Genomic DNA, 27,370 nt, shown 5'->3' with positions numbered 1-27,370 from the left:
CTGTGTATTTCCTGGAAAGTTAACATGGTCGTCGTTTTCAGTATTTCACTGTATTTTAATTTTACCCATAAATATTTCCTAAAGTTTGGTGACTGATTTTTCATTCCACTTTTTCTCATAAAAAAAAAAATAATCTATGACAATAGCATCAGAAAATTTTAAAGTAATACAAACAGCAACTGTCAGTACAGAATAATCAAATAATTGTAATTTAATTAGTAATTTGTTCTAATATCACTATTCTGTGGTAGGATATGTGGAAACTTTAGAGTTTTGGGTGTGAGAAACTACTGGGAACACTTACTAAATATGCAGATTTACTATATTTGTGAGTTATTTCAGATATAACTTCTGTAGTATATAAGCACTGAGCTTGTACACAGAATATTCACTGAACCCGATAAAATTAATCCTCATTGATTTCAACATATTAACTAGCTAGTCCCTGTAGCTAGCTACTTAAAACACAACAAAGTAATTATACAAGTTGAAGCTCAAAGTTAAAGTCCAAAGAAAACAATGCTGTTAGCTGCTGCCTAATCCTGAAGACACCTAAGCATCTCCCAGCTTTTGGCTTCAGCCTCTGGTGCATTATTTTAGACCTCAAGAGATTGTACCTGTAAACAATAATTTTCTCTAAAAGTAAAAATAAAAGGGTAGAAATCAGACATATATGGAAACACTGACAAATGAAAATACAAACTGATGCAAAATATATTATTAAAAAAATATTATAAATAAAGATATTTAATGTACAGTACTTGCCGGGTTATTTTACTCGGGGATTATTTTACTCTACAGTATTTATTTCTGTACTACATGTGGAGGTACGTTATTTACAAACAGGAGTTAGTTTTGGCACATAAAATACTCAACCAAACAAAAATTCCTGGAATTAGAAAGAAAACTTCCAGTAAAATGAAGATTGAACTCTCAAAAGTTCAAATGATACCTAAACTAAACATGACTAATCTTCAGGGATTACATGTTACTATCTTTACTTTTTGCAATTTTGAGGAAAGAAATTAATTTGTTCAACAAGTTGTCAGAAGAGCTGAATTTCTGCTTTAGCAAAGAGGAAATAGCTCCCATGTCTTAGTGACTAATATTGTTAACTAAATGTGAGAAGCTCTGGCTCATGCCCGCTGAGTTCAGTGAGAAACAGCTTGAATCCACAACATTTTGGATCAGACACAAAATTATTTTGATGGCTCCAAGGAATAGGGATATATAGGACTATAAGGTAGTACAGCTGATAAAATTAAATCTCAGTCTCACTAAATTCAATCGGAATTTTGCTGTTCGCTTAGAAAAGGCTGAAATGGTTCATGATATATTAGCTTATTTCAGTTAAGCTAAAGTGTGTTTGAGTGGGCTGGCTACAGAAAGCTCATGAAGAATATTAATAATAAAGAAAGTATCTCCTTCATCAAGACTCGAGTTTTCCTACCAGCAAGCTATTAATTTTTTTTTTAAGGTTTTACAAAAAGAACAAACAGTAAAGAAACAATTCTCATTATTTGAAAATGTAGAAAAATCCCCTAGGGTACCGAAGTTATCCATCCTGTCAGATAAAAGGGTAAAATTGATCCTTTTGCATATATAAACACCAAGCAATTTCACAGGCACCAGCATCAGAAAAAATACGTTTCTACCAGTGGTAGGATCATGCATTATTCTTCAACACAAACCTATGTGCAGATACTTAACACACTTACTGACATGGTGCAATTGTCCTGTTGTGTGGGAGCCATGTCACTGTCTGAGCATAGTTGCTGCTTTCCTGGGCCTTGTGACCTTAATTCCTGAAGTCAAGGTTATGTGTTTTAGAGATGTACCCACAAAAAACAACTAAAGAGAAGAAAATGCACCAAGGTGATCAAGATTAATAACAATCAAGAATTAAAATTCCATCACCGTTCTGCTTTTAAATTACATATAACTTATGTGAATTATCATATTTAAATAGCTTATTTTTCCATACTTGGATGCCTCTGCAGTATACTCCATTATTTCAAATTAACATTGGAAGACAATTTAGCTGAAAAACTTCCTTGTCTGAGACCAAAAGAAAGCTTCATTAACATAATTCCTTATAGTCCTGTTAATATTTTCAGGAACAAAAGTACAATTATCCTTTTTGTCAAAAAAAAAAAAAAAAAAAAAGGAAGGAGAAAAGAAAAACTGGGAACCTGGGAACATAGTGAAATTATGGAAGATCTAGATTACAACTGCAGTGAAAAATATGGGACAAATTGGATAGGGATATAAAAGTATCAGTTCTGACTGAAGTATGAAACTTATGCAAACAACGGGGAAAAAAAACCCCACCCTTTCTAGAACATTTTGAAATGTGTGAAAACTACAAATGCTAGAACTGTGAAAAGGAAACTGGGAATTTGATCCATATGTTCTGGAAATGCCACTGCCCACAGATAAATTATTTTTAGAGAACAGAACAGAGAACAGAAGAACAACTGCTAAAGCTGTTATAAACACAGGGTCTCCCTGGTGATGCAAAGATCTTAGCATGGCAGATATTAATGAGTGACTATTGCCATCTGGATACCATATATGAAGAAATCATCTTTGTTATGTTGTAGAATAATTACTAAGGAATATAATATTATTTATCAATTATTTATCTAATTCTCTAAGAAGAAATCATTTCGCTATCTCCAAGGGGAAAACTCCACTATTCAGGGTGGTTCACACGTTGATTTTCTTCATATAGGTGAATATCATGTAAAAGCCTGAACTGATCAAAGTAATTTTACTATATTAGGGAAGACCATATTTTAAGCTTGGGAAGCTCTTCATCATTATGTATTTTTTCAAAGTGAAATATTTTAAAAACCTTCAGCATGTGAAATAGCAGTAAGACCTGTGGACAGATTCTGCTGCTGCTTCACAAAGTGAAAGGCGTATCATGCTGATCTCAAGAGAAATAATTACCAATTGGGTAATTTACTTGTTCACAAGAATGCGTGACCAGAAGGAATGAACTTTATTCATTCTGCTATCAAAGACAACCAAGCTTTACATTTCTATTGTGTACTTTTAGCAACCAGAATCTTCATACCAGTTGGCATCTTCCACTTTCTACCTGAAGGCTGACCTGGAACACTTATTCTTCTGACAGTTCAATAGCCTGCAACTCTCACATTCAGTTTATTCTAGACAGTCAGTACCCATTTGTACCATTATCCTTCTGGTATGCAACACATACTGTAATAACTAGTTCATGCTAGTAACTTTTGCTACAGAAAGGGATGGAGACCGACATAAAGAGCGATAGATTTAGAGAAAGCAGTATGTATATTTTCTTGGCCATACCAGCAAACTCGCCCTGAAAAAGTTAAAAGATGTTTATAAAAAAATTCTGAATGGTGGCAACTATATACCATCTGTTTTGTTCTGGTTTAGAAAGGAATTGCATCAATCCATCATGTTCCATATACCACCTCTCCCTCACAACAGCCACCGAGCAAAACCTAGCAACAAAGTTATGACTCTCATATTGAAATAATAAAAAAATGAGTTTCTTTCATTACAAATGACATTTGAAAACTGTTTTAATAACACGCTTCTAGTTTTATACTAATTTTTACTCTTTGAAAAAATGTATTTGTTAAGCAGTTTATGAATTCTGAAAAGAAACAGTTCTCTGCACATATAATCATCAAACTTGAACTGACCCTAAGTACAGCTTTTATTGTTCATGTCTTTATTCATTCTTTTCTACATAGTATTTGTGGAATTCAGCATCTGGAACGAGCAGGAAACAGGTTGACTCTCTTTGACTCCCTTTATTTCTGCATAGTGACATTTTCCACTGTGGGCTTTGGGGATGTTACACCCAAGATATGGCCTTCAAAGCTGCTTGTTGTCATTATGATCTGTGTTGCTCTTGTGGTGTTGCCCATACAGGTAAATGTGGATTTTGCTTCTCTTTATTATTGTTATTAAAACAAAAGAATAATAACTGAAGTAATTTATCATCGCTGTTACTACTGCATAAAAATTGTCAGAAAAAAATAACCATCTTCAATACCTCCTATTCTGATGGTTTTTTTCCTTTGTCAGTTCTCCTGTAGTGTAGATTTATACTAAAAAACAGAGCACTAATAACAGTTTTCAGTTGCTGATGAAAGCTCTCCATTCCTGTCATGTACCACAGAGCCCTTCCTTCATCCTGAGATATGGGTTTGTTATTAAGGGAGCAATTTTAAAAAAAACAACAGTAGCCAGCACTTTCTTTATGAGTATAGCATTTCCTCTGCAGTCTCTCCCTGTTTCTAATCTTGGTTCTCTCCACTTCCCCTCTTACTCTTAGAGATCAGTGCTAACTTGAAAAAAAAAATCTCATTAAACCTGCAACTCAAGCAAGTTGGGTTCACAGCTGTGTGTGTCTGTACACACACACACAGAGCCAACAACGGTTAGGAATTTTTGATGCCTACTTAAGCTTAGGACTTCTCACAGTTTCAAAAGGAAAAGGCTGATTTATGAAAATCCAAATACTTCAAGGAGTCAATCAGTTTCATTAAATTTGTGCCAAACATTTCCCAGCTCATTAGGTGAGTCTCAATGACAGAAACCCCAAGATTAAATGGGAAGCCTTGCCAAGATATTAACTGTTCCACACCCAGTGATCACCAAGATCTTGTGCCAGAAAAAAGGGATGTGGGGAGATGGTGCATGCTTATCAAAGCTTAGAGTAGACCTGATAGACCATGAAGCTCCAAAGTTGCTCACACAGCTATAGTTTCCAGACTTTGCTTTGACAGTGAACTAAAGCTCACTGTGAGCAGACAACACAGAAACTCTGGGAGGTTGGAAACTCAAGCCTTTAGCATTAATTTTCTTAAAATTATTTGAACGTTTTTATGATACTTAATGTCTGCATACACAGACATATGCACTAACACAATTATATTCCCACTCAGTGGATATTTAATAAGATATATGTTCTATTGAAAACTAAGATATACTTTGTTTAAGAAATTTGGAATTTCCTAGGAAATAAAAATTTCATCTTTTGGGTAATTCTGATATACATTTCAGGCATAAGACCTATGAAATTACCAGTAAATAACCTGGAATCTACTGCCCTTTCACATAAATTTACCTATTATTACCTACTTTATTTTGCAACTTTGTGATAATGGGGCTTCATATAGTTTTCCATACACAGAATATGGGAGGCATTCTCTCCTGAGGTTTTGTCCTGCTATGATAAGAAATCTGTTATTATTCACAATTCAGTCTCTCCATCAATGGAATGTGGATGAAAAAAGCAACTGTCACAAAATATATTGTCAAATTAAAATTAAGATCAGTATTAAACACATATTACTTACAAGAAGCTTTGAAATGGTGTTTGTATGTTGATTTTTACAGTATTTTCTTTAGCCTAAAGGATTCAAACTACTAGAGCAATGTTTACTGTTAGTTTGCATATACCATTCAGCTGGCAAAAAGCAAATTTGCTGTATTAACAGCTGCTGTGTATGTAAGTTGTATCTAAATTTATAAGACAGATAAGAAAGTATACAGAAAGTCACCTTCAGGACATTATAAAATCTCTGAGAAGAGTTATTGCCCACACTAAGTAAAATTGTGCTTCTGAGTATCTACACTCACAGTATACACTGAAGTGTGTGAAAATTTAACCTTTTTTTTTTGAGGGAAACATGTCACATGGCACTGGAAAAAGAGAGCTCAGAGGTATAAAATACATAAAGGAAATAAGGTACAGCCTTCATTCTTTTCTAAAATCTTGAGATTTACTGTAATCTCATGATATTTTAATGGATTTATCCTGGTATTTGTGTGTGGTAGAGACTGACTCTAGTACCATGTTTTCAGTTACCCTATTATTCATCTCACCCACTTACTGGAGAACTTTTTACAAAGAAAAGGACATAGTGTACTAAGGGCATCTTTTCATAGAGGCATGAGATGAATGATGCAACATTGTTAAGTCATGATATGGTTGTACTGCACATCTACTTGTCTGCATTTCACTGACAATTGGCATCTCTTGCAGTTTGAACAGCTGGCATATTTGTGGATGGAGAGACAAAAGTCTGGTGGTAACTACAGTCGACACAGAGCTCAGACAGAAAAACATGTTGTGCTGTGTGTTAGCTCTCTGAAGATTGACTTACTTATGGATTTCTTAAATGAATTCTATGCTCACCCCAGATTGCAGGTACTTATAGTGAAAAAAAAAAAAAAAGAAAAAAAATCACTGATTTTTTACAGACAGCCTTCTGAAATGGTTTTTAATTTACAAAACTGAATTTGGGAATAGCTGACTGAATTGGGAATCTATAATTGCAAAAAGAAGCTGACATACAGTATGGAGACATTAATTTTAAATTGAGGTAAATAGACTAAATACATAGAATTACTGTCTTGTTGAATTATGCCAGGCCTTTTAGAAACAGGTATTTCGGTGCAAATTCCTTATATTCTAACCCAAAATACAAAATAAATGAAAACTACTCAAATTATTTTTTCCTGTTGTTTTGGGAGTGGATCCAAAACTCCTCACAAGTCAAAGCATCTTTTGGGTTTTGCATTTTGCTTTGGTTTTTGCCAGTGTTAGGAAGATTAGATCCTTTTGGAATTGTTGAAATTAAGAAATAAATGGATGTACTTTAAAGGACAAAGACCTTGAAAGATTACACACAAGAGATTTTCTTAGTATACACATATTTCCTAGCTAATTCAAACATGCCATATGACTTGTTTTGATCATATAAAAGCTTATTTATGTGAGATAGCAATTTGAATTCATTATTATTAGCTTTGCTACAGACCATTTCTTTTCCTAAATCTCTGTGTCTTTTACTAAGTTACCTGTGGTACCATGCTTCATTAACTAGTGCAAAAGAATCACAAAAATACAATCCTCAAATAGCTGAGCAGCAATTTGACAAATCCCAAATCCAAAATATTCCCCAAAATAATTATGTAGTAAGAAGCATAAGCAAATACACAAAGAAATCCAGTTCTTTATAGATGCAAACACAAATTGAAATCCAAAATTTAGTTAACTAGTCTGAAGAATGAGTCAGGCTCTGTGATACACTGGAGACAAAGAAGAAAAGTCCCAATACTACTTATGTAGCCTAGAAGAGCTTATAAACAGACCCTTCACAGTTTAAATGGGAAGCTGGAGAATACAGATGATGCACTGGATCTAGTTCACTAAGCTTTCTGCAAAAGCTTGTCTGTGCTAAGGAAGAGTTCAATGACAGGCCTGTCCTAAGCTCTCAGTCTCTCCTCTCACATTCCATTTATCTCTCCTTTTCATATGTACACACATGTATGCTTCAGAGCAACCTTACTTTTCCTAACCAGTACTGTCTGTAGCAGAGCAAACATAGTTTAGATCTGCCTGTTAATGTAGAGGAGGAAAAAAATTTTGGGGAAGACAATTCCATTTTGATTGTTGAAAACTTCCTACATTTTCCAGTTAGAATGACAGAAATGTAAATTGTCTCTAAAAAAAAATTATGCCTATATGGAAACAAAAATGTTTCTAAATGGACTTTAGTTGCCACCCTAGAGTCTTTTGTGAGCAGTTGAAAACTGTCCAGCCATTTTTACTAAATAATTCAATATTTTAAACACATGTATTCAAATAACTTTTGTCAATTAAATTTGAGAATTATCAGAGACATTTTGACATACTGAGTCTCTGTTGACTCATTGTCTAGCAGCAATAAATGACAACATAAAAAATAACAGGACTATTCCCCCTTATGTTTTTGACAGGACTATTATGTCGTTATTTTGTGTCCTACTGAGATGGATGCTCAGGTCCGAAGGGTGTTACAAATCCCGATGTGGTCCCAAAGAGTTATCTATCTGCAAGGCTCAGCACTGAAAGATCAAGACCTGTTGAGAGCTAAGTAGGCAAATACTGACCAATGTTTTTTTTAATTTTGTTTCACTCATACTGTTTGATAAATAAGTTTGACAAACAACAAAAGCTGTGCTAGAAGTAAAGCATGTGTATTTAGAAAGCAAGGCTCTTTGATATAATTTGTTTTCCTTAATATCTGAAATTTTTCAAGGAACAAATATTCATAAGCTCTTTCATCTGATCAAATTTTTCTTCACTGTCTTTTCTGTCTCAGTTTTTAAATTTATTGAAACAGAGTGCCTGTGATTTCTTCTGAAAAAGCAGCACAGAAAATTCCAAAACTGCCAGTAATGCTAAAATTTGTTTCTGTTCCTTGACCGAACATGGTAAATGTGATGATAGTTCTCCTGGCCAACTGAAGGAGGAAAAAAGTAAACAAAAATAATTATCACCCTTTGAACACAGTTTCATTTTCTTCCTAAATTCAACCTGGTAGTATAAGCAACTACTCCTCCTATAAGCAACTATACCTCCACATACTCTTCTTTTAGGGCCTTTCTCTTACCACATACTTCCACCACTTCTAAAAAATCCTCTCTCCCAGTTAATAGTGAATGACATTGATCAAAACACATCAGTCAAACACAGTTCCTCAAACTCCCCACCCCACTCAATCACTTGAAGGTGTGAAGGAATTCACAGTGAAATTCATTTCACTGTAGGAGGATTGTCTCTTTAAACTCTCCAAAGAGAGAGAAAGGTGATTCTTAGCAAATAACTGATTTAACTCATCTGCACTGCTCTTTATAAGAGCTTATTCAGCAACTAATATAGATATCTAAAATTAAGCCCATACCTCTCTGACTATTTGTGTCATTCAGCCTTCCTTACCCCAGGGGAGTTATTTCCAAGAATCTAATCTGTGAGAAGTCTAGTAAGCAGTGTTATCTACTCAGAATTCTGCAACTGAAAAAAAACAACTACTTTTGTATCTGTTTAAAATTTGAAATGACAATAAAGTTTTCTCAGGATTAGGAAATTTCTTTTAGAGAGGTTTTTTTTTGTTTTGTTTTGTTTTCTTGCTGATTTCAAGAAGGAATTCATGTGGGGATTTAGCTGGCATTTATTCTACACATTAGGAGAAGAAAAATTAGGCTGTTCCCTAAAGATAATCTTGAATTTCACTTATAATAACCCGGAGGTAGTCAACTATAGAACTGTGCTTTTTCCTGCAGAACATGTAATTGAATGTACCTGTCATAGAATAATTTTCAACCTCTCCTGAGGGAAAAAGCGTAGTGGGAATTTAATAGAATATTTAATATGAAATGTAACACAGTACCTAAGACATTTGCTGTATTTCTTTTTAATGAGAACATAAGGTACTGAGAAGATAACAAGGCACATGGTAAAATTCTTCTAATAAATAAAGTAATGGTTACCACCACCACCACCAAAATAATCAAGTGTCTCATTATCAAAATTCATACGTATATGTGGAATGCAGTGTCAAAATAGCATGATAAAGGTTGCATCAAAAAGTAAGGGAATACAAAAAGTTGGCTGACTGCATAAGTAGTAAATAGTCAGTTAACTAAGGACTGTATTTTTCTTTATATGCCCTAGTACCCAATTTGACTTTGCAAAAATTATATTCGTTCTTGCTTTCTACTTTTGAGAACTTTACTTTGCATTTGTTTGGTATTCTCTGACTAGTGTTTATGTGCCCAGCTTTAACAAAAAACCCGAATGAAGTCTGTCATGAGGTATCACACTGATGCTGATATTGTTCATCAGCATGAGTGGAACCTTTATAGATACTTCAACATTTGAAATAACACAGTGACTGATTAAAACAGCTCTCATTCTCCATGTAGACTAGCACTAGAAAGTGGTGGTACCATGCTTGCTTTCTTCCCCTACAGCTTTCTCCCATGTTCTGTCATGACCTCAAATATTTTTTCTCTCTCCTTTTACTTTCTTTGGTGAACCATCACAAATCTTAATCCTCTTCATGTGCACTCTTTTTCTTTACCTTATACTTCTTCCTTTCACAAATTTCTCTTCAGTAAATAAAGTCCCCTTATTTTTCACCATCCTCAAGCAGTGGAAATACTGTTTTTTTTGGTTTTTTTTTTTTTTTTTGTCTCAGCTTCAGTTTTCTGGCACATAAAAATGGTGTAATTGACAAAGCTTTTTCAGTTGTTAGGACATTAATAACATTTCTCTCATAAGGATACTCTGGGTTCTAGTAAATGTTTTTAACACAGATGCTATTAGTTGTTCTGTTGTCTAAATTAATGACATTCATAGATGTTATCTGAGGTTATCATCACTGTCATCAATGGTGGAAGTGATTCAAGAAGTTACAAAAATAACAATGGGGAAAAAGGTGAATATGTTTACATGGTGTTTAATTTCCATATGAAATCATCTATATATAAGGTCAATCCCAGTTACCTCATCAGCTCTCATCAAAATGTCACCTAATTTCACTGATTTTTCTTTCCTACATCTTTGTTAAAGACCTTATCTTCCCAATTCTGCTCCCACGCTTAGCTAAAACTACTTATATAGCTCCCATGATTTCTTCCTAATCAGCACTCAGAAGTGGCCTCCTGTCCTCACTTCTCCACATCAGCTGCATTTGACATTACTGTTTTAGATATATTGATTTGCCTTTGTTACAATGATTTTTCCGTTTCAAGTACTTAATCTTTTGAGGCCTCCCTTCTTTTCCTACTGCTACATGTGACCTAGGCATCAAGGAGTCATCCCTTATTCTCACTTAGCCTGCAACTCCCAGTTCTGAGAGGTAACCTTCTGATAAGTTTGTAATGCTATTTTTGTTCACACATACAACAGATTAACATACAAGTCCCACTGTGATTTCACCCATACTGTCCCTTCAATCTAGGATCAATTTCTCAGAAACATCTGTAAAGTAATCCTAGTATTCTCCATCACTTCCTCTCTTCAGTCAGTTCTCTGCTCTGATATCTAGTAAGACCACTTTCTACCATGATCATTTTTATATTCAGGTATTATCACATCTTTTATTCCTGTTTTCCATGTTTGCATATACTTTTGTTGTCCTTTGACATATCACTTAGAGTTTCTATGGCAAGGACTGTCTTTTTGTTCTGTGTTTGTATAGTACCTAAAAGAATGGGCTCTCAGACTAAGCCTAGGGTCTTAATGGCCTAAACTACTACTAACAACCACCAATTCCATTTTCTAGCAGCAAAGAAACCAAAGATTTAAGAGTCTCAGATCCCATTCCGTGCTCCAGAATAAAGTCGCTGTAATGAGCAGTAAATTGCCTGTTCATTCTCCCCACCTTCTATCTCACTTTTCACCTTCCCAGGAAACCCATTCTGATCATCCTGTTTGTCTTTGCCCAGAAAGTCCTGTCTTCCTAAAGAGGTCAATCAGGTCCCTGTTTCTTTATTTCCACATACCAGTAAATGAAGTAGGATTCACTGGAGAAGGATGTCAAGATCTGAGGCAAGAGAGGAAAAACAAACTTTGATGAAACATTCAGTCAGACAGTTCTTCTCCACACTTTCGCCATGACTCTATTGCATGACGAGTTGTACCCATTAGAGAACAATTAGGAATTAAAAGTTCTCAGAGACCATGAACTGAAAATAATTCATTTAATGTGTATGTACACAGAAGTGTTTGGTATTTATCCCATGCATTATTCTAGTACATCTACCCATCTTTCTGCTATCACTAGTTAAGACAAGTCTATATTAAGTTATCTGCCCCCTCTCATTCATTCTTATCAATAACTTGTACATCATACCCTTCCTTACACACTATGCAGGCTGGTGCTATTTATTCACCTTTTATACTCGTGATAGATAAATATTTATTTTGCAAATTGTGTTTGAGGCCACTTTGCTTTTATTAGTTTGGTGCAGCTTCTATTGGCACCAGGGAAAGAAAGTTTCCCAGGACCAAGTCAAGAAGTACCAGTAGACCATGAGTTAGTATACAAGGTGACTGCTGCCAACATTCAGATAATGCATGAGAACAGATAGACTAAACTTTCTCTGTATTCTGTTTCTATAAGCATGCAAGACTATAAATTGTGAAACATAAGTCCACATAAGTATTTTCTTGGTACGTAACACGCTTGTCTTGCCTCTTCTAGAATGGATGATGCTGAAGCTTGTTTCATTCTGAGTAGCCGCTGTGAGGTGGACCGGACAGCAGCTGTAAGTTTTGAAGCTATAAATAAAAATTAATGTGCATGCTGTTTATACTGTTACTGCCCTTATTCCCTCTCAGGGACTGAGACTTCTGTGAACAGAAGATTAAAATCAGCTGATTTACACAGACATTTTGCATATGGAATGAACTTCTTGTCTCAATTAGGATAAAGAAAAGGTTTCTGCTGGATTCTGTAAGGCCAGGTTTTCACAAATTTATGAAACATGATCTAATGGCTCTTTTCACAAAACATACCTACTTCTGCTTTTTTTAGAAAATAAATTACATGTCCTACCTACCAAGCAAGTTAGGAATTTACAACACATTTTAGTTATACATTGAACTTTTTTTTAAAAAAGGTAAGAATTTACACATTCTTACAGGACTTTAAAAAAATATTTAAAAGTACTGTGACAATACAGTACTTTCAAAAAACAATTTTCCTTCTGAATAAAGTAAATTTTTATATGTCCTCTCCTTTTTTATGGAACAATTGTAGAATACAATATAAGCGCTCTCATGGTACCTTATAGATATATTGATACTTGGTCATTAATCACTCCAAAGGGTAGTACTCTGTCAAAAAACTTTTATTCAAATTACCTGGACTAGTATCAGTGTTTTCTCTAGATACCCAATTCAAAGAATTATATTGATTAAATCAGAAAAGAGATATATATCAACTGACCGGTATTTCCATTCAGAACTATTGAAATATTACAAGTTAACTACCTACAAAATAAAGATCAAATTCAACTTTATAAATTAGTGACTAATACTAAATAGCCAATATATCTGATAATATTTGACCATTTTTCATATTGGCCAATTTTAAATGTGAAAAATGGCAACATTCTTTAAATAAGTAATTGTGGCTTTTCCCATGCTACTAATTATTTACAGTCAGGTAAGTTACTGTCCACAAAGGAATACTGCTAATACAAGCCTCTACTCAGCATATCTGTGATAAAAGAATAAAACTATTTTAATATGAACTAGAACTCTTCAAACTAATTACATTACCTATGGATCACAAATATCCGGGAAAAAAGTCTACTGAGGAAGGATTTATGAATACAATTTTAAATTTTTCACGATGAGCTGCATGCTAAATTATTGCACGCTTTAGTTTGATCTTGAACTCCACAGGAAGATCAGAGTAAGTCTGAGTATTCACAAAGTTAAATGAAGATGCTTACAAATTGCCTAACAAGATGAAATGAGTGTTTATAATTCGGTAATTATGTTTTAAGTTATCTCAATTAAAAAATACTCTTTGCTGCTACATAATAAGAAATAGCCATCATTTTTCTAAATGTTAAAAATAGGTACAATAAAATATGGGAAATGAGGGCTCTGCATTATATATGTAGTACTTCTTAATATATTCTCTATCACTTGCTACAATTGCTACATCTGCCATCAAAACTCAGTTGTTTCCATACCTATGCATATGGTTTATCAGAGAAGCAAGAACAAAACAAGCAACATAAGCTGCAGCTAGCAAGAAGAAAGGATTATTTCCTTTCTAGGCAAATGATCCAGCAGAAGCAATTTTTTTCAGAAAAACCTTAATTTTTTGTAGACTATTAGCTGGACCCATCACTTGCAGAAAGCTGTGGAACTCCCTGAGAAATAAATCTGTGTTTCTACTGTAATATTAAAACTTACTGAACTCATAAGAGCTTTGAGATTTGGTTAATCAGCAATAGACTCCTCAAAACACACTAGTGAAAGTCACTGAATTGGCAGCAAGTAATCCTGGAGTAGTTAAGTAAGGTAAGCGTACTGTTTGGAAGTGACAGAGGTGCTAGGGTACTTAAGGATAAAAACAAGCAACAGTTCTTGCAAATACCTGGGAAAATACTGGTAACTTCTGTGAGGCTGAAAAATATCAAAAAGCCAAACTACCTTGCCTAAATTTGCTATGAAGTTCAGAATAAATCAGCTACATCATCTAATTTCACAAAATATACTTGACAGTTGTGAAATAGTTAGAAATGAGAAATCCCATACAAGCAGAGCATGTGATTTACATCGCACTTGGTAGTTTTGTGGAGCTTTAAGGACAGCTGCACCAACACAGGATTTACTTAGTGGTAAGCTGTTCATCTCTGCTCATAATATCTCCAGAATTTATACAAAGAAAGGACAATTTTCAACTCTGCTGAACTCTCCTACAGGGCAGACAGTGGACTCTATATGGAGCTCATGTTGCTTCCATTCATTCAGGGCAGCACTATCTAGTTTTGGTTTCAGAGTCATGGCCAGCTACCACTCTCTCCAGGCATTCTTTCTGCCCTCAGGGACAGCGTGCCTATTATCAGATCTCATTTATCATTTTATCTGGAGCATACAAATTGGCAAATCATACCAGAGACACAATCCTGTTACCTTCCACTGGGACAGAATGCCCTGGTGGGTGACTGGCTGGCTAGTCATAATGGCGCAGTATCTCAGCTGTAGCAGTGATATTCGGGGTCACTGTCATCTGAAGTTTTTAAACAAGGTGTCACCTCTTTCTGTCGTTCAGATTTCCCTTTCACAGGGAATGCAATCATTTACACTGCAAGTAGAAAACAGGACGTTTTTGTTTTGTTATTAATTTTATTTTACTGTCCCCTAGAGCTTTGAAATTAAATGGATTTAATTTTCTACACTGTTCCAGCTCTAGTCACTACTAAGAACTTCAGTAACATAGTACATAAGGTTACAGTTTGTCACTGGGCTGAAGGAAGTTCAGTTGTCATCACAGTATCAATCTCTGTAACTACAACTGATTTTTCACCCTGCTGTGCTTGAGAAGCTGACGAACTGTTAGGAGTGACTTGGATCCTCTCCTATGTCTGACAGCTGTCAAAATAGAAGTTAACAGATGCATTAAGGAGATTCCTGACCGGAACGGCTGTTGTTACTCATGTGATTTTTCAAAGTCCATTGGGGTTTTCATCTCCCCAGCTGCAGTCCTCAGCAGAGGATCTACTCATTTGCCTTGGATGATACTGGCTGTTCATTACTTGCAACTTCATTAGTTAATAACTTTTAGTGCCAAAGTCTGTGTTGCCTCTGATCCAGGGATCTCAACTATAGCTCAGAAGAAAAGTGCAATAACAGGTGTCATGCAGTTACTTCATAAAAATTGTCAGTTGCTTCCTTTTTCACTTGGAGGAGTAGGAACTTCAACAGTCATACCAAGAATTTGTCAGCTTTCCAAAGTCTCCTGCCAGAAACTTTCTTTTCTCTCGTAAGACAAAGCTCTGCCAAATTTTATTCTGTCAAATGCTATTTTGACATCTCAGACCAAGATGTAAGCTGCTCATTTGCTATAGCAAGCAGGACAGACATCTGTTTCACTTCTGGAGGATGCAACTTTTAAAGAGAGTTCAAACTGTACTTAAGTCTGGATGAGAATTTTTTTTTTTTTTTTTTAATTGGTGGGTATAGAAGAGGAATCTGTGCCACATGATGAAGTTAGCCAGTGACTTCAGTGGGCTGCCTACATCAAATTGCTCCACGAAACTAAGGTGCCTGAAAACAATGCATCTGCTGTTTTAAGCCAAGGAGGGGTGGGAAGTCTCTTTTGAATTATCCTATAGATAAGTCATTAGTAGGGTATATAAATATATGAAAGACCACTTCTGCTGCTGACAGCTTTGCTCTGATGCTTTCTGAAAATTGGTTAAGTTCAAATTTGCAACTTTTTTTTTCCCTTCCATTAATCAAATTGCATGACACTACTATACTGATAATCTAAGTTACACTGCCTTAATAACATTACAAGATGGATGCATTGCATAGGAAGATATAAATAATTCGTTAAGTTGTATGTGGCAACAAAAAAATTAACTATTTTAAAATATATAGTAAATCAAGGTCTTGCTCTGAGTTCTGATTACTTAAATTCATGTTACACCCACTTTAAAACTTACCGCTTGTGATACATGAACTTAAATACCACCTCTACATTAATCACTATTGGTATCAGTAGTAATTTTTAATCACTGACTACTGTTCATTGTGTGGAAAGCACACAGAGGAGAATATATTTTTCCCTTTTCTCCCAAAGAAGCATATATTTTATAGTGTGAAAAGAAGAATAATTTTGTTTCAGTTATCTCTGTTTATAGTATGTACATATATATCTCCTTTTTTCTTGGGAGAAATGTGAACATTTTTTAAAGGCACTCTAATACAGTATAGAAATTTCTACATATGTAAAACAGAGAGCCATAGTTACTATACGAAGAGTTTGAATCTAAGAAATCACTTAAAATGCTTACCTGTCTTCATTTCTCCACTGGAGTGCTTCTCCAGAGTGGAATTTGGCAGAGTAACTAAGCAAAAAAAACACATGGAAACCCAAATAACCAACTTTTGTACACAAACACATGTATTTACCAAGTGAAAAGAGAGAAACTGAAACAATAATGCAAAGTTATTATTTTAACAGTACATAGACATTGAGTTGATCTTATGAAACTATATAGGGCATTTAGGTATCCATTTTATATGTATTACATATTTGTAGACTGCTTCTTCCAAAAAGAGTTAGCAAATGGAAAGTAACACATATTTCGCAGTGTTAAAACTACAAATGTGCCAAATAATCATCAAGGGATTTTAATTTTAAGGAGTCCTTCCCTTTTCTATACAATTATCAAAAAGTATTTTATGTTGAGATTCATACTTCTGGTTTTACAACACTTGTTTTTATGGGTCCAGGTTTGTTTGGGTTTTTTAATAAAATGGTATCATTTGAATAATTTTAATAAGCATTCCTTGTTCCTATTTTTAACAATTCTTGCACCTTCTGACAAAACCAGACTTTTTAGACAAAATAATTAAAAAAAAAAAATCAAAATATCTAGCATTGAGAAGAAAAGAGGAAGAGTAAATTTAGTCTGAAATGTACAACCAAAATTGTAATTACTGGTACAGCTTTGGTTTATCACAGTAAATTTAATCATAGCTCATGTATGTAATAATCAAGAATAAAAAAAATAATTCATCTAAATTTCACTGAATATAAGCTATATTTCTATGCATGTGGCATACAGGAAACAGCCTTTTCTCACCACTTTTGCAAGCCAATGTGGTCTGTGAATGATTGCAATGGAAAGGAAGGGAGGAAACTAATAATGTCAAACCCTGTGCAATGAAGCCACACCATCACTACAAGTGACTCTGAATGTGTTTCCCTGACATCTTTTGCATAAAAAAATTAGGTAACGTCTTCAACAACACAGGTTTTTTAAATCTGTCCCAAATCCTCTTCCAAACCTCTTACTCCTCCTGTGGTATATCTGTATGACTGCCATCTATCCCATTATCCATCCATTTTCTTCTTCTAAAGTGTGTTGGCATTTCATTCCCTTAAGACAAAAGAGGCAATAAACCCCTAAGGAGGGTGAGTCGCCATGTGCTATAGAAAAAGTGACTGTATACGAGGAAAGCTTATAGCACAGTACATCCAAGTTCTGAAATTTCCTGAATGGGCACAGCAATACTACATCTACAAAACTGTTAATAAGAAAAATGTAAAATAATGTATTTTGCTATCCTCAAAAGGTCTTCCTCTTATGACTCCATTCTAGTATTTCTAGTAGAAAATGTACTTGCTAACATCTCAATTGACATTAAATATTACGGTTTGAAAATGTCAATTATACTCTGTTCCAGGCAGAATTTTTCCCTTGTGTTCCTGAGTCTGAAAGCTTTTCTTGTTGCTGATGCTGCAACCGTAATGAATCATTCTTTATATTTTATCTTTTAATACCACCAATTCCATGACTAGGCAAGGCATTTTCACCCAAGTATTACTTCCTACATGCAGCTCTCAAATATTCCCTTTTAGTTTTGAAATAAATAAAAACTGATGGCTGATACGCTGAAATTAGCCATATTTCATGAAAGTCAATATATGAATGTATTATCACATACTTTACTTTTATGGGATAGGAATATTCCTCCTGCGGTTCACTCACTCTTGACACGTGGTAACAAAATTAACAGGCTGGGAAATCTATTGGAATCCTTCGGTCAGTAGCTGGCTAAATTCTGACATTGGTTATGCATGTTTCAGTTGCACAAAAATGTAGCTCTGTTTTTAATTGAGCTGATATTTTTTAGTCATCAACACTTTTAAACTCTTAATTCCTGGTGTCCTCATTTAATGTTACTTAAATTCTGACTCTCTTTGGAAGGACATATCTAATAGTTCGTTCTTGATTAATTAGACATGACTCATCACTACCATCTAAGTTTTCACACATTTCTTCCACATCCAAATGCCACCCCTTCCAATTTATATAATCTCCAACACATGCAGAAAGATAGCAAAGGGACAAAATACCTTATTAGTAGAAGAATTCTGGAAACAAACCCTCTATTCTGCATTCCAACAAATAGGATATATTATACTAAGTTCATATGATAATGGATGTTGGAAGGCAGCTCAGGAGGTCTCTAGTCTGACAGGGGTCAGTTATGAACACAGACCATGTTGCTCAGGGCTTTTTCTAGGTTGGTGTGGAAAGTGTCCAAGGGTGGAGACAGCATAGCCTTTCTGTACAACCTGTTTCACTGCCTGACTATCTTCACGGGGAAACGTTTTTTCCTTATATCCAGCCTGCACCTCTCTTTTCAACTTAGATCCACTGTCTCTTTGTCTTCCAACCACGCATCACTATACAGAGCCTGGCTCCATTCACTCAGTAGCCATCTCATAGGTACTGGGGCAGCTGCTAGGTCCCCCTGAAGCCATCTCTTCTGCAGGCTGAACAAGCTCCATTCCCTCAGCTCCTCCTCACAGGGCCTCTGCCTCTGCCCCTGACCGTCTGGGTGGCCCTCTGCTGAACTCAATCCACCTTGTACATGTCTGCTGTACTGAGGGCTTGTGCTCAGTAAGAGGGGTATAATCACTGCCCTCCATCTACTCGCTGTGTTCCTGCTAAAACAGCCCAGGGTGCTGTTAAGTGTCCTCTGCTGTCAGGGCACACCGCCAGCCCATTCTCAGCTTGCTCTCTGCCACGACCCCTAGGTGTTTCCCAGCAGAGCTGCTGCCCAGTCAGTCAGCCCCCAAGCCTGTGCCAACGCAGGTGGTTACTCAGTTCCATAGACAGGACTCTGCTTGTGCCCTTGCTGAATTTTATGAGGTTCTTGTCAGCCTGTTCCTCCATCTTACCTTGGTCCATCTGAACAACAGTCCTGCCCTCAAGTATTTTGACTGTCCCCTTCAGTTTGGTATTGTCTGCGAGCCTGCTCAGTGCTCACTCTTTCATCTCCTCCAAGTCATGGATAAAGATGTTTAACAGAACAGGTTCCAGTGTGGATCTCTGTGACTCTCCACTTGCTCCATGTCTCTGGGTAGAGTACTTGCCATTTACCACTCCTCTAAGACTCCAATAATCTAACTAGCGTTCGACCCGTATAGTTTTTCATGCATCCAGACTGCAGTGTCTGAACATGGAAATGAGAATACTGAGACACAACATTCATGTGCCCAGAGGTATAGCTCCCCAGATCATCCTTTTGTTTGAAGATGGGTGAAACTATTAATTTTTCTGCCGGTGTTGGAGACCTCCCTCAGTCTTCACAACTATTCAAAGATAAGAAAGCAACTATACAAGGACATTCGCCTGCTTTCTGCACCCATCTGATCCTGTGGGCTCGTGTGGGTTGAGTTCTCTGGAATAATTCCTGTCTAAAATCATCCGCTGCTTGTGATTCTCCTCCTGCCTGAAGCCTGCCTGCAGAGGCCTGAGAGACCTTGCTGGTGAACACTGAGAGTAACTCAGCCTTGCCTGTGCCTTCAGAATTACTGGATTGCCTGTGTATGTGTATATATATTTATAATTATGTATTTAAATATATATATAAAATATGTAATATTACTTAACATGTACATAAACATCCATACCAGCTGGTGTTATGTAGTCTTAAAATTAATTTTCTTCAATAGAATCAATCTGGTAAGAGGTTCTTTCTCTAATGTAACACGGTTATTTGTATGTCATGGTCATCACCTGTACTCTTTATTCTAGGATCACCAAACCATTTTAAGAGCATGGGCAGTTAAAGACTTTGCTCCGAATTGTCCTTTGTATGTCCAAATACTGAAACCTGAGAATAAATTCCACATCAAATTTGCAGGTAAGTGTAAGATTTCAGCCATTTAAAACACTTGTTAGTATTTGGCAGTTTGTTTCTTAAATACACAAGTAAAGTCAGATTCCCAAGGCACATTTACTGGTTAGAAGCAGATTAAGAGTGCAGTATTGTAAAATAACATGGTCAATATATAACCTATCAATAGTAAAATGTCATGTTTTACTTTAATGTCTTATTTATAAGCGGTTTTAAGGATTATTACTCTTTCATGTTACATAATACACAGAGTAGAATTATTTGTTATAAAACATATTGTTACTCCTTAATTATAGATTCAGATAGGTTTCCAGCTTGCTATATCCATGTCTTGAAATCGTTTCTGTCTACTAAAACATACTGGTACAAAGGGGTATATCAGAAGATCTGCTCAGAAAAGGTGAAATTTTATCCAACAAACAAGCAAAAAAAAATCTTCCCATTGCAATAATTTTTTCTATGTGGTATGAAAAATATTATTTTAATTACTTTCAAATATTTTGGAAAGAGACATGTAATTCTGTATCCAGTAAAATGCATGCCTTAGAAACTATGACATAAAATGCAAAATGATGTTAAGAAATCCAAACAAATCCTCTCTTATAAGAAGAGATTAGCACCTTTAACCTGACATACTGTTTCTCTGCACTGTGTAGGTAGGTCTCTCTGTCTGTATATAAGCACACATATACATAAATATATATACCTACAGACATATATATCCTTACATGCAAAAACAAGCAAATATTTTTATAATGAACCCATTTTGCCTATTCTTGGAAAAATATCTCTATGAAGTAGAAACAAAGCTTTCCTTTTTAAATGTAATTTTGAAAATTCAATTATTTCGAAGAATGCTCTAGGGAGTAAAAGATTGCTGATTCTTGCAAAATTCAAGAAAACGATGGAAAAATATTAGTCTCCTCCATCATCCCAGAATGTGATGAAAAAGTAAATTCCACTGCAAAACAATTCCAGAGCAACAGTCAAAGCTGTAATTTTAAAAGCTACTGAATTTGCCACTAGGCTGGAAAGAAGGAAAAAAACATCAATAGCAGTAGTGAAGTTATAAAAGTGTAATCTCAAACTAAGAGATAGCACAGCAGGGAATAAGAGTCATGCTGCGAGAAGAATGATGGTACTTTTTCATCTCCCCCTTAAAACCATACAGCACAAACATAATCTCTTCTCCCTAGCCATGGCCACTTTTCTCAATCAGTAACTGTGTTAATTTGTTGTTCCTAATTGTATTTTTAAGAGAGTTTCATTACTCTTAATGGCTTGTCTCTGTAGGGGCTTGTATATAACTAGACTTGCTAAACAGAGGTAATTTTTCATATCTAAGTCTCAGATTGAGAATTCAAACCATTTTTTATTATAAAAAAAGGAAACAACAACAAAACCCCCAAACCTCTTTTTGTAATATTTCCTTCAACTGAGTTTAACCAATCTGGTGTCTTACTGCCTTCGGTTACACTCTGTAGCTCTTCAAGGGCTTGAGGAGACCTTATATATTCTGTGCCTCATTAGCCCCCTCTAATATTAATTATAGTAGTACTGTATGGCAGATAGCACCTTACATCCCCAAAGAATTTCATACGGATCACAGAGATCGCTGCATCAATTTCTACACACTCTCTCTGCACAATGGTAAAAGCAGAAAACTAGAAGCCTTCCTTCAAGATTAATTTAATCTTACTCACATAAGGCACAGGAAAATTTTAATGCAGTTTTAAATTCAGCAAGGTTACAAACATGGTATAAGCATCAGCACTGGAGGCTTACCTACTACAAATTATAAAGTCATGAGGACAACATTTGTTTGCATACATTTTCGTAAGAGGACTCTGATTATTAATCTCATCCAAATCTTCATTCTGAAGTACATACCCAGTGGGGGCCGCAGACTATAGCCCTGTCCAGAGTGCTTATGAATAAAATTTGTCAAACCCATATGGAACATTTTTCTAAGTGCTTTTCCTGTTATGATTCAGGACTGCTTTATTACTGCCTTAATGCAACAGCTTCTTTTAAATTTTATATTCCTTTAAAAAAATGACTCCTTTCTTCTGGAGGTTTCTCAAAACAATATTGTATATTTTTATGAACCTGAAATATTCAGTAATAGGATTATTTTTTTTTTCTTTACACACAGGTTTAGAGACTATAACTGTCAAAAAGAAAGTTTCTGAATTTCGAAAAAATACAACCAAAGAGTTCCAGGAAGTCCCCCAACAGAAGTTTAATTTTTAACTATATTGAAAAATTTATAAAACACTGGAAGCCCAGTTTCTGAGCATCTTATATTAGGTTGACCAGTCATCCTAGATTGCATGAGACAGTCCTGCGATTTAGACCCTGACTGCATTTTCTGTAGAATAGCATCCTGGAGATTTTCTGCCTTAGGCTTCAGAAACAGTATATAGGACAAGTAATTGTTAGAATTTATTCCCATCTAGTAGACAAGACTTTTAAGTTCTTCTGGTCTTTATTGAGAGTATGAGAACTTACTCTTGTCATCACAGCATCATATTGCACAAGGTAATATGGCCTGTCAGAAAGGCATGCTTCCTGTCTTTTCACCTGATGCCAGACACACACACTTACATGCTGTGTTTTCTCTGTTATTTTTTACAATGGAGTTAAACTACTTATGCTTATATTAATACAGTAGAAATATTTCTGTATGCTTGAATATGATTCTTCAGTGGAATCTGAAAAGCACAGGACGTGAGTGTTTGTCCCAGCAAATGCCTTTTGAAGTTCAAGGTGTGAACACTCTATAAGAATGCAGTCACTCTAAACGTGACAGTTATCAGATGGGCAAGGAACCACTGTATCACCATTGTTAACCTTCTTAAGCTGAAATGCTTTGATTACTTCTTAGTAATTTCCAGTATAAAAATGCCTTGACATGCCCTGTTTTTCTTTCACTAATAACTGCATTTTCCTTGACTGGGAGTTACATATGGTTTTCTTAATCTTCCTGCTTTTCCTTCAAACACACAGGCCTACAAAAGGGTACCCTTAATGCATGCATCTGGCCTTGCATTTCAGCACAAACATGGAATAAAGTGAAGATTATCCACAGCAGATCAATATATTTATGCAATTCAGAGACTGGAGTAAATTGCATATTTTCTGAGTTGAATTTATAATTTGTATGTATTTGCTAGGAAATAAATTAATTGTTGTTACCTCAAATATTCAGAAATTATGTATAATCAATATTCCAGGAACTGGGGATACATTTTGACATTATTTATTCAGAATGCACCAATGAATTAGCACAGATTGGCGAAGTCTGACATTAAACCTTCAGTAGGTTATTCAACAGGAACATAATCCAGATTCACAGAAACGGATATTAAATGCATCAGATGATTAATCTATGCAATTACACATAAAAATAGTCTAGAGATAATGGATGGGCATTTTTCTCTATCTCGTCTGGTAGTGATCACATTAATTTATCAAATTGACAAAAGTAAGGTTTCTCAGAATAATTGTGCCAGGTATAGTACTATATGGCTGATGTTGCAGGCATAAATCAATATTTTGAGTATGTTTTAGCTTTAGGAACGTGATAAAAGTCATAACTCACCACACTGCATTACTACATCTATTTGAGACAGATTTAGCAACGAATTTACTGTCAAAATGTATTTTCAACAGAAACTACAGCTTCTGTAAATTCTAAATGTTATATTTCTTTGGTATAAATGCCATCAAAATACTTCTGTTGGGTGAACGGATTTGACATATTTAAAATTCAATTCAAGATAAACAGCAGTTTCCTCTGTGCTTCACTGCCACACTGAATTAGTAGTTTGCTGATTTTAGTACCTGCTGTCACAGGACCTGACTGATGTCCCAGACTGGAGGAGTGGGAGAGCTGTCACCCTGCTTCCTCCCTACTCACTTTAGAAGAGAAAGCTTCAGTTAAAGTTTTGTATAACCCTGACAACAGCTCCACAATAAGAGTCTTGAACATAAATATAAAACATAACATTATAGGTAAGCTATAATCTATCAAATAATTGGAGAAATGAGCAAGTAATTTTTGACCTCACTGTGTCTAATATAAGAACTTAAACCCAGGCAAGAGGAGAAACCCATAGTACTCGTCCTCACTTTTCAAATGGCTACAATATTTCTAGTCATTGTAATTAGAATACTGAACAATCTTTCACCTGGTGTTCTTGAAGTACCTCTGAGAATTCAAAAGCTTCAAACCACTTCTGAAGTAGTTAGGGTGTTATTTTCATATACCCATTTTACAAATGCATAAAAAGTCATGAAGGGCATAAATAACTCACACAAGCTCAAGGTTTACAATAGGAGTGGAAATAGTCCTATGAGCCCCAGCTCCATGGCTCCTGATATAAAAATACTTGACAACACAATGTGAATCTCTTACAGATATGAGATTAAGGTGACTATTATAGGACAGCAGTCTCTGTTTTCTGTGTGCTATATTCCCTGTTAACATGATATTTTACATAAAATACATCCAAAAAGTCCACCACATATGTTATAGAGTACAGAACATATGGAGGATTTAAGTCTGAGAAATACTTTTCATTTGCATTGTTCCATTCATGATTTATTCTTTTTCATTTATATATATTTAGGTCAGCATGTACAATTTGGTTCAAGTACAAGATCTGAAATAACAGATAGTGAAATAGTTTTCCTGTATATTTTTTCTTGCTCCTATTTTCAAAAGTATTAGCTATAATATAACAACATTCTAAACAAAAAATTAGGGGGGTTATTTGGAAAAATCCTATCCAAATGCAAAAATATGGAGAATTCTTATTCCTTCAATATCAGGAAGTCAGTGTTCACTTTCATAAATCTTTGCCATCTGACTAATGGTAATGGAATGCAGATACTCTATCCAAACAGCAGACTATACCTTACTTGCTCAAAATCGCTAGTTTAAAACTCAAATAGATATATTAATGGCACATGGTCAGCTAAAAGAACACATTTCTGTCTGAAATGTTTTCTGCAGGAAATATTTAATTGCTGTAGCTTAAATGTATTTAGGGGAGAAAAAATCTCATTTTGCTCTATATTTGACAGTGTCTTTATATAACTAAATTAATTCCTTCCCTATGACATTTAAATAGGTCTTGATCTTCAGAAAATGGCAGAATGAATTTCTGTTTTCAGTAGTCAATGTCAGAAAAGCCTCTAGAAATTTCAAAAAAAGGAATAGAGAAAGCATACAAAGTATGTCCTCACTTTTGTTTTCAGTAAGTGGCATGCTTATAGCTGTACTATAAATTCTGTCTAGAAAGTAGCTTAGGTAGGGTGTTTCTAAGGATTTCAATGATACATTAGTGCAACTACAAGTCGAGTTATGTAGACAGCTCAGATTAAGGTGGGGAGATTATTTGCTTACTTTTACTCAGCAGTTTTCATGTGACTTAAGTTTTGATCATCAGCTGTACTACTTGTATTATTCTTTCTCTTCAGAAGCAAATTCTGCTCCCATTGAAAGTAACATAGACTGAATCAAACATTAAATTCAGAAGAAAAAAAAATTACTTAGCATGCAATAAATGTCTTCATGACCTTAGAAAACCTTTATGACTTTAAATTTCTGCACTGACATGTAGTTTAATTAAGTTGTAAGTTTTGCACTTATCCCTTCTTATATCTATTTTAATACTGTCAGGTATACGTGAATGACATTAAAGAGTAATTTCTAGTCCCTATTCATGCTGTGACCCGTACTGGAAAGCATTTAACTGTGATCTGAATTTTATGCACAAGCCATCCAAGTTGAATGATAATTTATATAATACTGAAAGCACGTGCAGAAGATTTGGCAGTTTTAAGTATAAGCCAATATAGACTAGATATAATGTGTCTGTTTCTTCCTCTTCTCACTTCTCTTCCCTAAATTCCATTAAAAGAAGGAAAAAAATAGGTATGTCTATAGTACTGTTCCATCAAAGCAAGTACTGATGTGCAGACATACCTTCTTGTAAAGATTCTCAAAAACAAAGCACAATTTTGTGATTACAAAAGCCAGACAAAGACTGGGGTAAAAACAATGCAAGGTTGTAAGTAAGTGTGAAAGAAAAAAACAGCCACTCCCCTTGCCTAGGTTGCAAGGAGGCAGCAGCTGTTAGCAGTTCCTGGATGAGATATTAGTCAAATCTACATCACACTGAAGTGCAGTGCAAAATCCCAGAGCCACTGCCAAGTAACCAGTCTGCAAGCCAGTACAGCCTGTGTAATTGATCAGCACTCCTGCACTGCAGTACCCTTGGTATGCTACTTCCTGAACACAAAATTTCATCTCTGTACAATGCTTGATGTCTCTATACCAGTTTATGCAAGAAAGTGAAAAGGATACAAACTAGACTATGCTACATGGCTTACTCATACAGCTAGTGCGGCAAGATAGTAGGATACACAGAGCCATTGCATCTTCTCCATGTGTAGCTGCAGGACAGAAGGTATGAGCTGGATAGAAAATTAACTGTACTCATTCAATCTGAAAGATAGCATAGATGGAGCAAATCATATACAGCTGCCCTCCTGGTTCAAGTGGAAAATTAAGATCTGGAGGCAAATTTTGGTTGTCCCTGTCTTCACCATTTTCCTTAATGAGCAAAGGAAGTGATAATTCTGTTCAATGGAATGTATTTTTGTAAAACAATTTGTATCTTCTTTTCTACAGATCATGTTGTGTGTGAAGAGGAATTCAAGTATGCTATGCTAGCTCTAAATTGTATATGTCCAGCTACCTCTACATTAATCACACTGCTGGTTCATACATCCAGGGGACAGTAAGTATATACTACAATTCAAAAGAACTTAAAAAATTGTAAAAGTAATAGCTGATATTATTTGGAAAACAACTTATCCTGAAATCCCAGATGACTACAGTTTTTAAAGGAAATTAGAACTTTCTGCAGAATAAAAGGATCAAGATGTTTTACTCAAGATATTATAATTTCAAATAGAAACGTCCCCCCCAATATTTAACAATTCGTTGCATGCTGTCCACAATAGAAAATATGAAAAATCTGTATTTCCGGTTTAGTAGATTGAGTCATGGATCTATCACACAGTTCTACTTAACACCAGCAAGACCCA

At 35.2% G+C, this 27,370-nt stretch overlaps 1 protein-coding gene across 2 annotated transcripts in view; it reads left to right on the top strand.

Annotated features, from left to right (window-relative positions):
- Positions 1–27,370, top strand: part of KCNT2 (potassium sodium-activated channel subfamily T member 2) — a 153,244-nt gene that overhangs the window by 80,352 nt on the left and 45,522 nt on the right. For both annotated transcript variants that reach the window (XM_042785671.1, XM_042785664.1), the window contains exons 10-15: positions 3,750–3,930; positions 6,053–6,217; positions 7,792–7,928; positions 12,045–12,108; positions 20,146–20,254; positions 26,952–27,060. In XM_042785671.1, the coding sequence (XP_042641605.1) occupies positions 3,750–3,930; positions 6,053–6,217; positions 7,792–7,928; positions 12,045–12,108; positions 20,146–20,254; positions 26,952–27,060 (765 nt within the window). The remainder of the gene's footprint in view (positions 1–3,749; positions 3,931–6,052; positions 6,218–7,791; positions 7,929–12,044; positions 12,109–20,145; positions 20,255–26,951; positions 27,061–27,370) is intronic.

Source organism: Tyto alba, unplaced genomic scaffold (assembly GCF_018691265.1).
Source record: "Tyto alba isolate M040663 unplaced genomic scaffold, T.alba_DEE_v4.0 Super-Scaffold_1000006, whole genome shotgun sequence".
Lineage (NCBI taxonomy): Eukaryota > Metazoa > Chordata > Aves > Strigiformes > Tytonidae > Tyto > Tyto alba.
The sequence above is the reverse complement of the archived record's forward strand: the minus strand, read 5'-3'. Positions and strand labels throughout refer to the sequence as shown.